Source organism: Vigna angularis, chromosome 7, assembly GCF_016808095.1.
Source record: "Vigna angularis cultivar LongXiaoDou No.4 chromosome 7, ASM1680809v1, whole genome shotgun sequence".
Classification (NCBI taxonomy): Eukaryota; Viridiplantae; Streptophyta; class Magnoliopsida; order Fabales; family Fabaceae; genus Vigna; species Vigna angularis.
In genome coordinates, this window is record NC_068976.1 from 30,002,640 (window position 1) to 30,017,310 (window position 14,671).

At 33.6% G+C, this 14,671-nt stretch overlaps 1 protein-coding gene across 1 annotated transcript; it reads right to left on the minus strand.

The window, feature by feature from the left end:
- Positions 1-12,133: 12,133 nt before the first annotated feature.
- On the minus strand, positions 12,134-14,260 carry LOC108336690 (LOB domain-containing protein 12). Its single transcript, XM_017573154.1, has 3 exons — positions 14,237-14,260; positions 12,490-12,642; positions 12,134-12,346 (listed from the first exon to the last, which is right to left on the minus strand). The coding sequence occupies exons 1-3, from the start codon at positions 14,258-14,260 to the stop codon at positions 12,134-12,136; spliced, it is 390 nt and encodes a 129-aa protein (XP_017428643.1).
- Between the last annotated feature and the right edge of the window lie 411 nt (positions 14,261-14,671).

The following is a 14,671-nucleotide window of genomic DNA, read 5'->3' on the forward strand; positions in this document are numbered from 1 at the left end:
TTCACAGTATTGCAAATCTCATTAAAAGTAGTCAATGCAGGCTTTCATTGGACAGTCTATTGAATTGGTTGCTTTTTACCAGATGGATCAATGCAGGCTTCATCTTCATGCTTGTGGTGTTGACCGTTGGCTTTGCAATGCTGTCAAAGTACGCCTGCCCTTATTGTTCTACATGTTTTCCTAATCAGATTGTAAGACCTGTGAAATTCTTTCTAGAGAAGGAACTCTAGATAGTCTCTTTCTCCGTGTTCGTCTACTAGTCTCAAGTCCTTCAAGAAGAGGTTCATAACTTTTGCTTCTTCGAGTCCTAACTGTATCCTGCATAAACCAAAAACAAAACCCTAGAAAATATTGTTAGTCACAATAAATAAAAATAAAAAAAAAGGATACGAAAATAAAATAAAATAAAGCCAAAATTAATTAAGAATCACACAAATATAATAGTTTAAACCGTGAGTCCCCGGCAACGGCACCAAAAACTTGTTAACAATATTTTTTATCCCCGACAATGGCGCCAAAACCTTGTTGATGGGTTGGCAAGTGTACCAAATCGCACAAGTAATATAAAATGGTAAGACCAAGAATCGTATCCCAGAGGACTTTCGACACTAAAGAGTCGTGTTATAACTTAATTAATTAAGACTTAAAATAAACGAGATCATTGGTTTAAAATGCAAAGACAGAAAATTAAATCTGAATGCACATTGATCAATAGTAGAGTAACACAAAGATAAACGGATGTTGTTTAATATTATATGAATATGTTGTTGGGGTTAAATTTCACCAAGTTCCCTCTAATGTATATAAGAATTCTTCTTTATGCATTAATATTAACGTCACTCACTAAAGTACGTAGAACCCAATCCTTTGATGCAATAAGCATGCCTTAATTCCTAGTTTGTGCAATTCCTAGTGTTCCTAAAGAATTAAGTCTAAAGATCAAGAGCTTAAGACGACCAAGTACTCATACCCTCATCCTTGAGAAATATTACCCTTGGGAGAATTCAACAAGAACCTGAATTGTAAGGAACCTCCCGACACTCATGCAATTCATAAATCATGCAATAAATGAGTTAAATAGAGCAAGCATTAGAAACAGATGAATTCCCTAACAAATAATGAATAAAGCATATAAATTAAGAATCAATTAAAATACATGACAGTTCACAAGGTTACATCATTCCCCAACAACAAATAGAGTTTAGTTCCCCATAGACATGGAGAAACTATATGAACAATGGAAAAGCATGAGATAGTAAAACCCTAAGAGTACAAGAGGAAGCTACCGCCTCTAGATCTACATTCAGAGAGTAGAAAAGTGTGATGTTGTGTTGCTCCAGTCAGAGATACAAAACCTAGAGCGCTCGGGTCCTTTAAATATAGTTGGAAAAGAGTATAAATAGGGCCCGGTCCAAAAGAGTCGAAACAGAGAAAAATCTGGGCCGGATCTACAATGCGCGACGCTCGTGCGCCCGGGCGGTGGACGTCGATTTTCGTAGGGCTTGAGCCTTCAATTTCGCCCAAGCTTTGAGTGTTCCCTCTTCTGGTGCTTTTCTAGGCCTTTCTAAGCTCTATATCCTTAGCACTTCATCTATGTTTCTTGTATTAACTCATTTCCTATCAAAACAAAGGGAATTAGTCATAAAATCATCAAATTCAACCTCAACTCTCTTATTCACACAACTTAATGAAAAAGCATGAGTCTAAACAAGTTGCTAAGTGAAAAAGGTTGCTTTTAGTATCAAAATTACATCACAGATAACGGTATTTTAAACAGTTATCACTTCTTGGATCAGATACTTGCAATATAAAATAATAGTTGGTCACTAATTTATTTTAAATAAATTATTTCATACATTTAGCTATTATTATCGGTGATCATTAAAATATGGCAAATTGTGAAGGCAATTGACCCTGATAATTTAGCAACATGAATGTCATCATCGCCTTCATTTCATTGATGTGTGATGTTAATGAAGATACCTATAATATAAAAAAACGAATTTAAAGGTAAGAAAAATAGTAGCCTATAAGTTAATCAGTAAAGGAACAAAATAAGTAAATATTAGTAAAATATTCATTAACCTAAGTTTGTAATTCAACATAAGAAGGAGAAGCTGAAGATGATGCACTATGACAATGAGCATTGATTTCAAAGACTTTAGATGGGCAAAGACCCAAACCTAGATCGCGAACGCGTCCACAATTGTAAGACTCGAGAAAATAGGGGTCTTAGAAATAAAGTTTATTAAGACTTGAGTATGTTTTCTTTAAATAGTTGATATATCTTATAAGGTGTTGTGTGTGTACATCTTTGTTAGAACATAATTGCTATATTATTTATTTGATTTTATTTAATAAAGTGCAACATATGTTTTGGTATGGTTGTTAGATTGTGATGTGTGTTATTATCAATGATGTGTGAATTGTTGGTAGAGATGTGTGTCTATGATTGAATGGACGTGAGTTCAAATCCTGAGGAGAAAAGTTTAAGGAAAACTTAGATCTTATTTATATTTTTGCCTAGGGCCAAAAGGGTCTTTTTTTCGTTTATTAATTTGGTGCATAAATCAAATAAGGGGATGTGGGAAGTAAAGGGTGCATGTTAGAATATTAAAACCTAAAATATGATAAAGAGGTTGGGATATTTGATAAAAGATATGATTAGGTGGGTTTCGAGATTAGAAACAGATTTTTAAATCAAGGGATAGGGCTGGAAAATCGAATAGAGATAAAAGAGAAAGAAGAGATAGGGGTTGCACTTAGAAACCCTAAACCTAATGTGAAAAGGAGAGGAAAAGAGAGAAAGAGAGACATTTCTTGGAGAAGGGAGACTACACGTGGGAGAGGGAGAAACCTACGTGGATTGGAAGGAGAAGAAAAGGATTAAAGTTTTTGTCATCTTTGTGGGTAGAGAAAGCCCTAAGATTGGCCAAGGTATAGAGAAGTTACCTTGTTTGATGTATTTTGTATGTTCTTGATTATATTTAAGGGTAATGCTTGTTTTGATACTTGTGTATGTGTGAGAAAATATTCTACATGGTGATAGGGTTTATATCATGTTTGTGTTGGGTTTTCCCTATGAAAGTAAGTATGACTACTTTGGGTTTTCCTATGATAATATGTATTGATGCAGAGAGGATAAAGGTATATTGTTGGGCAATTTACCATGCAAACATATGTTGTAAAGAGTGGTATGATGATCATATGCAATATGTTGGGTTTGTTTGGGTTATAATCTACATAATGATGGGTTTTGGATGAACAAATGATGTAATGTATGTATTTGGGTTTTTTCATAAGGGTATGTGAGACTTGAATGCATGTATGATGTGTTAAATAAGTTTTCTCGTGGTTTGGAGATGACATATGCATGTTTTGAACACTTGAAAATTGTTCATAATGAGTTTGGGTTCGGCAATAATTGATTATCGTAAGTGATAATTGAATATTTGCACATCATTTTTTAGTTTCGTCCCTGAAATAATCGATTATCTAGGATGATAATCAATTATCCTTTCACACGTTGTAAATTTGAAAAATTTGTGTAAACCTCTTTGGAACAATCGATTATCATCAAGTGATAATTGATTATCCTAGTGTATTTTTTTTTTTTGAAAAAGTGTGTTTAGAAGAAGAATAGAGGAGGGACAAGCTTCAAGGGCTGTAGAATGTGATGTTGAGCAATGAACAAAGTTTTTGTTATAGTTGGGGTCAGATTTGACTTTTGTTTGATGTTGGAGCATGGTTAAGTGTTGAAGTGTACTGAAATGTGAATTTGATCGTTGAGCATGAAAGGCGAAGAACGTGTGTCCACTTATTGTACCTAGTAAATCCTGATACTATTTGTTGTGTGATACGGGATAACGACTCTTTTTGGCCTTGTATGTAAAAGGGGAGTGTTGTTCAAGTGCTACACCTTCTTTGTATGGAAAGAATGGTGTTTTGCCTAGTGATTAAGAAACATGTCATTTAGCCTCAAAGGTGGGACGACTCGAGCGAGCCTGTATGGGGAAGCTACAAGTGACCTGTATGGGGAAGCTACAGGTGTGTAAGGTAGGGTACAAGAGTGTGATTAGGTCTTTCACTTTGGATTTCATGGTATTGTGATTGGTCATGGTGATGTTCATGATGGGGATATTCATGATGGTGTGTTCATGACATGGTAATTCATGATGGTGGTACATTTATGATGATGATCATGGTGTTGAAGATGTTCCTAGGTATGTTATGTTGATAGTGATGTGGCTATGATGGTGATGGTTACTCTGATTTGTCATTGATTTGTTGAAAGTAAGAGAAAGTATTTTCATTCAAACACTATTGAAGCATGTGCAGAACAATGAGAAAAGCAATCAATGTGGTATCTGGACAGTGGGTGCTCTAGACATATGACAGGTGATCCAACCAGATTCATCAGTCTCTCTCACAAGACAAGCAGCCACGTTACATATGGAGAAAACAATAAGGGTAAAATTGTTGGAATCGGTAATATTCAAACATCATCCTCATATATAATTGAAAATTGCTTGTTGAAGGACTAAAACATAATCTTCTTAGTATAAGTCAACTTTATGATAACGGGCTAAAAATTACTTTTGAGCCTAACCATTGTTTTATCTACAATGGTTCAACAGATGAACTTCTGTTAATTGGAAAAAGGTGTAACAATATCTATATGATTGACTTTAGGAAAACATCCTTTAAATCTATTATATGCTTGTTGTCTAAAGATGATGATGCTTGGTTGTGGCATAAGAGGCTGACTCATATTCATATGGCACAATTAAATAAACTTATATCTAGGGATCTTGTTATTGGTCTACCAAATATAAAATATGTTTCTGGCAAGCTTTGTGATGCTTGTCAAAAGGGAAAGCAAACAAAAACATCTTTTAAAACCAAGAGAGAAATGTCTACCACTAGACCTCTTGAGCTGCTTCATATGGATTTGTTTGGTCCCTCAACAATCCAAAGCCTTGGTGGAAATCTTTATGGTTTGGTAATTGTAGATGATTTCTCTAGATATACCTAAACTTTTTTTCTTGTTGTCAAAACAGATACTTTCAGGTTACCCAAGAATTTTGCATCTATGATACAAAATGAAAAAGATCTCAAGATCAAGTCAATCAGGAGTGATCATGGAAGGGAATTCCATAATGAAAAGTTTGCAACTACTGTGCTAAAATGGGGATATCTCACAACTTCTTTGCTCCTAGGACTCCCTAACAAAATGGTGTTGTAGAGAAAAAAAATAAAGCCTTGGAGGAGCTTGCATGGACCATGTTAAATGAGAGGGACATGCCTAAAAACTTCTGGGCAGACGCAGTCAGCACTGCTTGTTACGTACTCAAAAGGACAATCATTAGACCAATATTGAAGCTTACACCTTATAAGTTGTTCAAAGGGAGAAAACCTTGTTAGAAATAAAGAAGCTTGTTTCTCAACACCAGGAGGGAGGGCAAATTGGTGATTTATAAAAATGTGCACTTTTCAATTCTTTTTGCCGAATTAGAATGATCTTTGAAACTTTCTTGTGCAGTAAGTAAAGTGCATATGCAATGTAAAATAAAGAGATAGAGAAAGAAGATCAAACATAGTTTTTATCTTGGTTCGACCTCAATGCCTACATCCAGTCACCCTTCTAATCAACCACTGATTGAAGGATATTTCACTATAATAATTTGAGAATTACAGCGAAGGTTTTACAGTGAACACACTCTTACAAATGTAAACACCTTCCTCACTCAAAAAAATATAGAACAAAATACACCTGCACACACAAAACCACATGTTCTTGCTGCAGAATCCCTTTGAGAATCCCCTCTCAAAGTCTAATAGCTCCTCGCTCCTCTTCTTGTCAACCACATACAAGGAAACACCACAATCATCAATTGTAGAAATATTTTCTGATCACAGAAGATACACTTGAGTAGTGCGAATTCGACCAGCCAATAAAGTCCACTAAGTGCCTCTCAAGAATGCTTCAAGATTCTTCAAATTCTTCACGTTCTTGATTCTTAGAGCATAAGACAATCTATAAATAAATCTTCGATCAAGTATATCAGATATGAAAGTGTTAAAAATGATCAATCGTTATAGAAATACAAGAAACACGTCCATTTATAGTTTCTATCATAACAAACGCAAAGTAATCGATTATGTTAGTAAAGTAATCGGTTACATAAAAAACTAGATGTAACAGAAATACAACTAACTCAGCTCTTCATTAAATGCACAACTAATGTAATCGATTCTCATTTAATGCTAGTCAAACATATTTAAAAAATATGACCGTTAGAGCATTTTGACTAATCTGAAAACAATTCTCAAAAGATAACTAACTTAATTGATTATAAAAAATGTGTAATCGATTAAGCTTAACACTTAAACAAAATTTGAAAACTTTTTCTCCTTAAAAAGATATATGCAAAGACACGAGTTTTAATCGATTCATTAACGTATGTAATCGATTCAAACTTGTTGTTTTTCCATACTTCAAAACATAAGCTTTTGTCCTTGTGGTTTTCATCACTCATAAACATACAATATGCATACACAGATATAATCACATCATAATCACAGTAGTATGCAAAAATAACAGTATGTCCAATATATGCATTAATCAACAATAAGCATTTATAAATTCACATATGTATTAAACATAGAAAACACATTTTTGTTGTGTCATGACAACATCTGTGTTATTACAATCAATGTGTTGTCATCATAAAAAATAAACACAGGAGTTGGGTTCAGCACTCACATGACTCCCCCTATCAACAATCTTCCCGTTTTTTTATGATGCACAACCATGATCAGTAGAACAACCATGATGTACAATGCACAATCAGAAATTGTTTTACACAGTTTCAAACAAAGACATACAGATACATATATGTCATACACATTCAACTATCTCATTCAATGTTCAATTATTTCTCCCTCTTTGGGCATTAGCAAAAAAGGAATTATAGCACAATGTAATTGAAACACAGAGATATCGAATTTCACAGAGATGCATCAGAAAATGTTTACAGAAAAAAAAATGATGCTCTCTGTCAACAGTATGAAATTCACATGATTTTAATTTATTCCCCTTTTACCATGTGAACAACTGTGTGTGTGCATGTGTGTATGTGAGTATGTGTGTATGTATGTATGTTTTTATCTATGTATGTATGTGTGTTTATGTGTGTATGTGTGTATGTATATATGTATGTCGTGTATGTATGTATGTATGTGTATGTGTATGTGTGTTTGTGTGTATATGTATGTATGTGTTTATATGTGTATGTGTGTATATATGTATGTGTGTATGTATACTTGTATGTATGTGTGTATGTATGTTTGTATGTGTGTATGTATGTGTGTATGTATGTATATATGTGTGTGTGTATGGGTTTGTGTGTGTGTGTATGTATGTATGTGTGTGTGTGTTTATATGTGTGTATGTATGTGTGTTTGTATGTATGTATAGTCTGAACTAGTCAAGTTCATTTTTGTTTAACTTAATTTAAGTAGACAGGGTCTTATGAGTAAAAAGGGAGTGTAAATTTTGTAACCTTTGGACATTTCATTAATCCTTCAATCAAGCTAAATTTTTGAATTTAGGTTGATGGCAAATAAGTTTTTACTTTGACTAATTAGATTGTCATTTGGAGGTCGGTGATTGGATAAATTAGTGTGACATTGTTGCTTTATTTTAGGTTTCTTTTTTTTTTATTCTTTAAATTGTCGAGTGTTTTTTTTTAATGTATTTGTTAAGTTTAAGCATTTATTTATGTGTTTTATTTGACTCCCTTATACCTATATTCGATCTTGATGAATATGATTGAATGGCTTGTACATCCCGAGTTCTCTTATTTGGATTGTAGTTTTGGACCTTATATTCCTTCTAACAAAACTTGTTTAATATTTATATATATATATATATATATATATATATATATATATATATATATATATATATATATATATATATATGCTTGTACTAAATTATTAAAAAAATTAATTAGTTTACTTTCGAATTTAAAAAACCTTTTCCTTTCTCTATTTCTGATGTTTAAGTTGATTTTAATGAGTTTTTGTTCGTTAATTATTACTTTTCACAAAGATTTTTCCATGTTAAGTTTTACTATCATTATTACTCCCTAGGAATTTATTACCATGCGTGTATCTTTACTCCTGCAATGTCGATGTGTACTTGGTACAACTATTTGAATATGCTTATTAAGCTTGGTCTCAGGAGTCTTCGACCAAAGAGTCTATAAAGACACTTCGTCGCTCATATCAGCAATACGTCAAAGGCAATAAATGTTGTAATAATTGGATAAGGTATCATACCTTGTTAATAATGTTTATTTATAGTACATGTATAGGATTTTGTCCTTTATGGTCCTATGTTTTGTAAGTGTATCCCATTTTAGGGTTTCTTTAATTAGTTATTCTTGATTGGATCTGTTAGGGTAATGTTATCGTCATGGGGTCCATGGTCATCTCGTCCTATGTTGGAAAGGCTTGGTTATCTTTAGTTACCGTAGTATCGGCCGGGATGCCAAAATGCTTTAAGCTCTCTAAACACTATCTCACTAGATTCACTCATTGAAACTTTGTCGACCCTTTCAACAACGTGAGAATGGTTTTTGTTCTCTCTCTTAAACAAGGCATGAACCGTGATAGCACGATGAGTCTTCCTATCAGGCGTTGGACCTCTTTCAAATTTTTTGGGTCTCCCTATCTTGGCTATGGCCTTACATTTGTCCAAATTATCCTCGATCTCCCTGTGTTTAAGCGTGAACCCCACAAAATTTCCAACATCAACACCAAAGACATAATTGTCTGCATTAAATCTCATGTTGTATGATTGTAATACCGAAAATACCTTAACTAGATCTTGGGCATGTTGCTAGGATGAATTGGATTTGATGATCATATCATCAACATAGATACTGACATTACATCTTATCAACCCCTTGATCATTTGATTCATAAGTCTTTGGTACGTAGCCCCTATGCTTTTCAGACCAAATGACATCACCTCATAGAAGTAACTGGCATCATCCGTAATAAACACAGTTTTTTCCTTATCTTTCAAGTCCATGCAAATTTGATTGTATCTTGATTATGCATCCAATAGGCTCATGACCTTGTGCCCAATTACAGCCTCTAACAATCGATCAATATTGGTAGGGGATATACATCTTTAGGACAAGCTTTGTTCAAATTAGAATAGTCAAAGCACATGCCCCACTTTCCATTTGCGTTTTTTACCAACATTATATTTGCTAGCCATGTTGTATAATGAGTTTCCCTCATGAAGTCGGCTTGGAGCAATTTATCAATTTCTATTCAGGTTGTTGCCCTCATTTCCTTTCCTAGGTTCCTTTTCTTTTGAGATATTGGTCTAGCCTCCTTGAAAATAGGCAGCTTGTGATTGACTATTCGGGCATTTATCCCAAGTTGTCCAAGGCAGACCATGCAAAGAGGTCATCATTATCTTGTAAGATGTCCATTATGAGTTTCGCATCTTTGGCACTAAGCGTTGTACCTATCTTTACAAAATGATTTTCTTTCAACAAAAATTACTTATGTCACTTGTTGGCTTTACTTGGTACCCATCATCAAACCTGGGTCAAGGTCGTCCTTGTCGTCATTTCCTTCTCTCTTGGGAGCTTTTCATGTTGTTCATCATTGGAGGCTACAATTGAAGAAGCTCCAAGCTAACCAAATAGCATTCCCTCACTGTCTTTTGGTCGATGTGGACTGTGATTATGTCTCATCATGAGGAGGGAAACTTCATAGTCGAGTGAGGCATGGACATTATCCTCCTAAAGTGTTTAGCACATACTTGTCGAGAAGGATACTATGAGGTATTGGCATGGACTATGATGAATCGAAATGGTATCATCATCGTGTTGTTCCCTTCTCCAAACGTTGTATACAAGTTGATATACCTTTTAGTGTCCTCCCTTGCACTCGAGAAGCGTACTATATGATCATCATAAGGTTGTATGTCATCCTCACTGATTTGTAACTTATTAGAGGTCTTCCAATAAAGGAAACCCACTGAGCTTCCTTGATTAAGTAGGGTCTTTTAAACAACAATTTTCTTAATCTCCACAATGATTACCGTTGGATCATCTTGTGGAAGATCAATTGCATGGAAATCAAAATTAGATAAGGTTATGAACGACGTCCTCCTCTAATTTGGTAGGAAAACTCAGCTAATAACCACATCATTAGTACGTAGTGTACAAACTGACCTTAGTACGTAGTGTACAAAATGACCTGCATGATGTATACATCCACATGCTCACTAGGATCAGTGGTGTCGTCATATCTATCAATAATTAGACCCTTCCACTTACCAAGTAGGGGTTTTCCACGATCTCATCCATGAAAGGATGTCTTCGACCATTGTGAGCAGTGAAGAGAGTGTTGGTTGTGTCGCTTGTCTGACGCGACACCTATTGGGTATTGTACTGCATGATATCTTGGATGAAGAGGGACCTTGGTGTGCTAGGCTATGGTGTCTCGGTCTAAACTCACTTGGAGTTTTCCTAGTTAACTTCCTCCTTCGTGCTTGCCTTTTTCAACTCCATCAGCTCCCTTTGCAATTCCAACAATAGTCCCATCTCTCCAGAATTATTCTTAGGGATCTATGTGGTTTGTCATTCTTCGTCAATTTGCAAGAAGACACCAAAACTGATGCAAAGTTCAACTCAACCCCATGGAAGACATCAAATGTGTGCTTCTCACATTTTTACTACCCGCCACATTTCTTTACTCCTACAATGTTGATATGTCCTTGATATGCCTATCTAAATACACCACCAAGCTTGGTCTCGCGAGTTTTTGACTAGGAAATCTATAAAAATGCTATGACGCTCAAATTAGTAATATGTTCCAAAGAATAAATATTATAGCTGTCAAAATGGGTCACCCGATCCGATCCGACCCGGCCCACCACGAGTTGGTCACTTAGTGAGCCAACCCAACTCGACTCATTTATTAGCGAGTCAGCAAAATTTGAATCCAGCTCGACCCACCACGGGTTGGTGGATAAACGGGTTAGTTTACTGGCTCACTTAATTACAATTTTTTTAAAATAAAAAAAATTACAAACTTTTTATAATACAAATCTAAACAAATTTCACTCACAAATTTCACTTCCAACATGAGTGTTTAATTAATTTTGAAAATAAGAAACTTAAATAATTTTTCAAGCAAAAACAAAATAATAAATATTTTTTTATAAAATTAAAATTAATTTTTAATAAAATAAAATTAGGTAGGTGGGTTGGTGGGCCAACCTGGTCCACCACGGGTTCAACCCGCATGAGCCGAGTTTAAACGAACCGGGTTGAAATCTGACCCGCATAAAAAAAATATAATTTTTTCTAATCCAACCCGGCTCAAACCCGTGGTGGCCGGATTGACTCGCGAGTTGTGACCTATTTTGACAGCTCTAATAAATATTGATAATAAATATTGATAATTTGATGAGATGTCATATGTCATATTTATTTATATTACACTTAATGAGCTTTTGTCTTTCATGAATTATGTTTTATACATGTATCCCAATTTATAATTTCTTTAACAATAATTCGATATCTTAATCTTTCAATAGTTATTCTTGGTTAAATTGATTAAACTAATGTCACCGTCATAAAAATTTGAGATTATCGAGTCTCATCGAAATCTCATATACAATATTATATATATATATATATATATATATATATATATATATATATATAATTTTATACAGAGATAGAGAGGAACATTATTTGGTGGATTAATTCATGTGTTCTCTAGATCGTTATCTTCTTCTTACTCTTTTTTTTCTTGTATAAGCACATGCATATGCCACTTTTTTCTTTTCCATATTCCTTTATACATATCTGACAAGCCCGAGAAGGCATATTCTATGTGGTTGACCAACATAATGAAGACGAAAGTGAATTAAGACCAAAATACGAGTGAAAAAGGAGCAAAATGAATATTAAGTCCATAAAGGCTTTATGTCATGAGTCTCTTCAGATACAACGAAGGTATGACATAAAATGAGAAAAAAGTTCCTAGATATAAGTATTGTCGAAGAAGAGAGAAAAGAGCATTGTCATGGTTATGTACCACCATTGGTGAAGATAAATTCTTGCTGCATTTTTATGCTGAGAATTTCTTCCTCAACTACTGCAAGCTGCATTTGTAACTCAGAAACTTGAGTTTCTAGCTTAGATATGATTCCAACACAACCATAAACAGGGTTTCTAATTCGTGCATTTGCTTCATAAACTAAACTCCTCACTGCATCTCCTCTTTGCTCAACGGGAACATTCTGCAAGCAGAAACATACAAACAAGTTAATCAAACACACACAACGAAGAACTACATTGAACCGTTGAAATAGTTTATCATTTCTTAATGAAGTTCTCTTAGATTGATTATAAAAAAGAAATAGGTATATTAAACCGATCAGACCTTTAGAATTTTGGTGATATTGCTGCAGCCAAAGACCTTGTGCACCATGGCAAACTTGCAAAGATCGTTGGATGGAAAATAAGGAGCAAGGATGCAATCCGGAGAGCAACGGCGCCTCAACAACTTGCACGAAGCACAAGGTGAAGAAGTACCACCCATTTCAAAATCCAAGAATCGATGTTGACCAGCCTATAGAAAGCAAGTGTTCTTGGTTTCCTGAATTTGAATTTATAGATGCAACAAAGGTAACATGTAACATGTAACATGTTTATAATGATGTTGTGATTACAGTCTCTTGTCTAACAAGAACAGTTGTACATATTTGACGTAACTGTGGAAAGTGTTTACGTGTCTTGATGAAAGTATGATGAATGACATCAAATAATGTTTTTTAGGATATAGAATGAATGAACTGAATGCTACTAGGGTAATTTTTTCTACACGAAGAAGATATATATAAAGATAATAAAAACAAGTAAAGTTCTTTAATATATTAAAATGAATTTGCCTATCTCCTTTTTCTATTAAGAATTTAGATATGGGTTTTTACTTTTATAAAAGTTGAATTATATAAATTAATACATCTTATCTTCCTTTATTCAACCAAGGTTAATGAAAAACTTATATGAAGAAACCTTAGATGTATTTTTTAAAATTATTTTTGTGTTTATTTTTTCAGTTAAAATTGAAATTTTATCATGGTAAATATTCACAAATTAAAAGTCTATATATTCACTTGAGTATGGGAATAAATATACTATGAGGGTTCATCGCATGGTAACAACAGGACACGAGACTCTTTCGACCCCTTAGCACGACAGATGCTTCCTTGCGTTCCAATGTGTCCCTCTACAACGAGCAACCAAGTCAACATAACACTTTCGCACGACAATTAATACCACGACTAAAGCCAAAATTAACGCTTAAACAGGGTTAGATATAAGATACAACCCCAAAATATAATTAGACCATTATTGGTCCTTTGCTTAATCACAAACAGTAAAAGGCCCAACATAAAGTAGTATAAGCAGGTAGGTATTCAAGATAAAAAAAAAGTTAGCTTTTATAGACTCAATATATCCTTTCGAAAATTAACTATTAATTGAAAATCGAGATCGAAACCAAGACTGACCTACAGGAACAAAAGCGAAAACGTTAATGGTTTTATAAGGTGTATTTGACCTTGTAAAAACAGCACATTTTTTTTATATTTTGGTTGATAAATTTTATCCTCTTAACTAAAAAATATTATAAAATAAAATAAGAGCGAAGTTAGCTATTTTGGTATGTGAAAAATATAGGTGCTTGTACTTAGTTCCTTCAAAGAAATTTTGCGACAAGTGAGCTTCTATGTGTGTCCTTTTTATTCTCTATAAATAAATAAAAAACTCACGTTTTAACAAATAATATATATGTTATTTGAGTTAAGTTATTCATTTATAAATGTTGGATTTGTTAAATAGTATGTAAGCGTTTTATTGAAAGAGCAGAAAGTGAAATTAAACAATACATTGAAATTGATAATTACAATATATTATGAATTATTACAAAATGTGCACGGTCAAAATAAGTTGTGAGTAATTTTGACTAACATTTTTCACTAAAATACGACATTATGTTTCACATTATGACCAAAAATGTTGGACTAATAAATATAACCATATCAAATAATTAAAGACAATAAATTGTATCTATATCCCAATATGTTATCCCTCTCCGTCAGTTAGATTATTAGGTTTCAGCTTTTCTGTCTGTAATCAGATTCTTTCATTTTCAATGAATTTCTCTTCTTTCTCTCTTTCTCTTTGGCCTGTGTTTGATATCTGTAATACAAACACATTTGCATTTGACATTTATTTTTAGTTCTGAAATTATAACATGAATTACATTAGAGGTAGGTCTAAATTGAGGTTTTGTTCCTCAACAAAATGGAAGATTGATCATATTTTTTTGTTACTTTCAATCTCAGAAAGTTAATTTTAATGGATTATTCCACAATTTTAGTAGATAGTCATCAGATATTTATAACAATTTCTAGAATTTGTGCAATTTTCCCTATATTTCCTTTTAAATTTGGATTTGGTGCACTTTGATCATGGTTATATGTCCTTCAATTATGTCTTCTAAGACATCATATCTATTATTGGATTACAATACTTTTGTTAAGATGTTTGTTTACAAC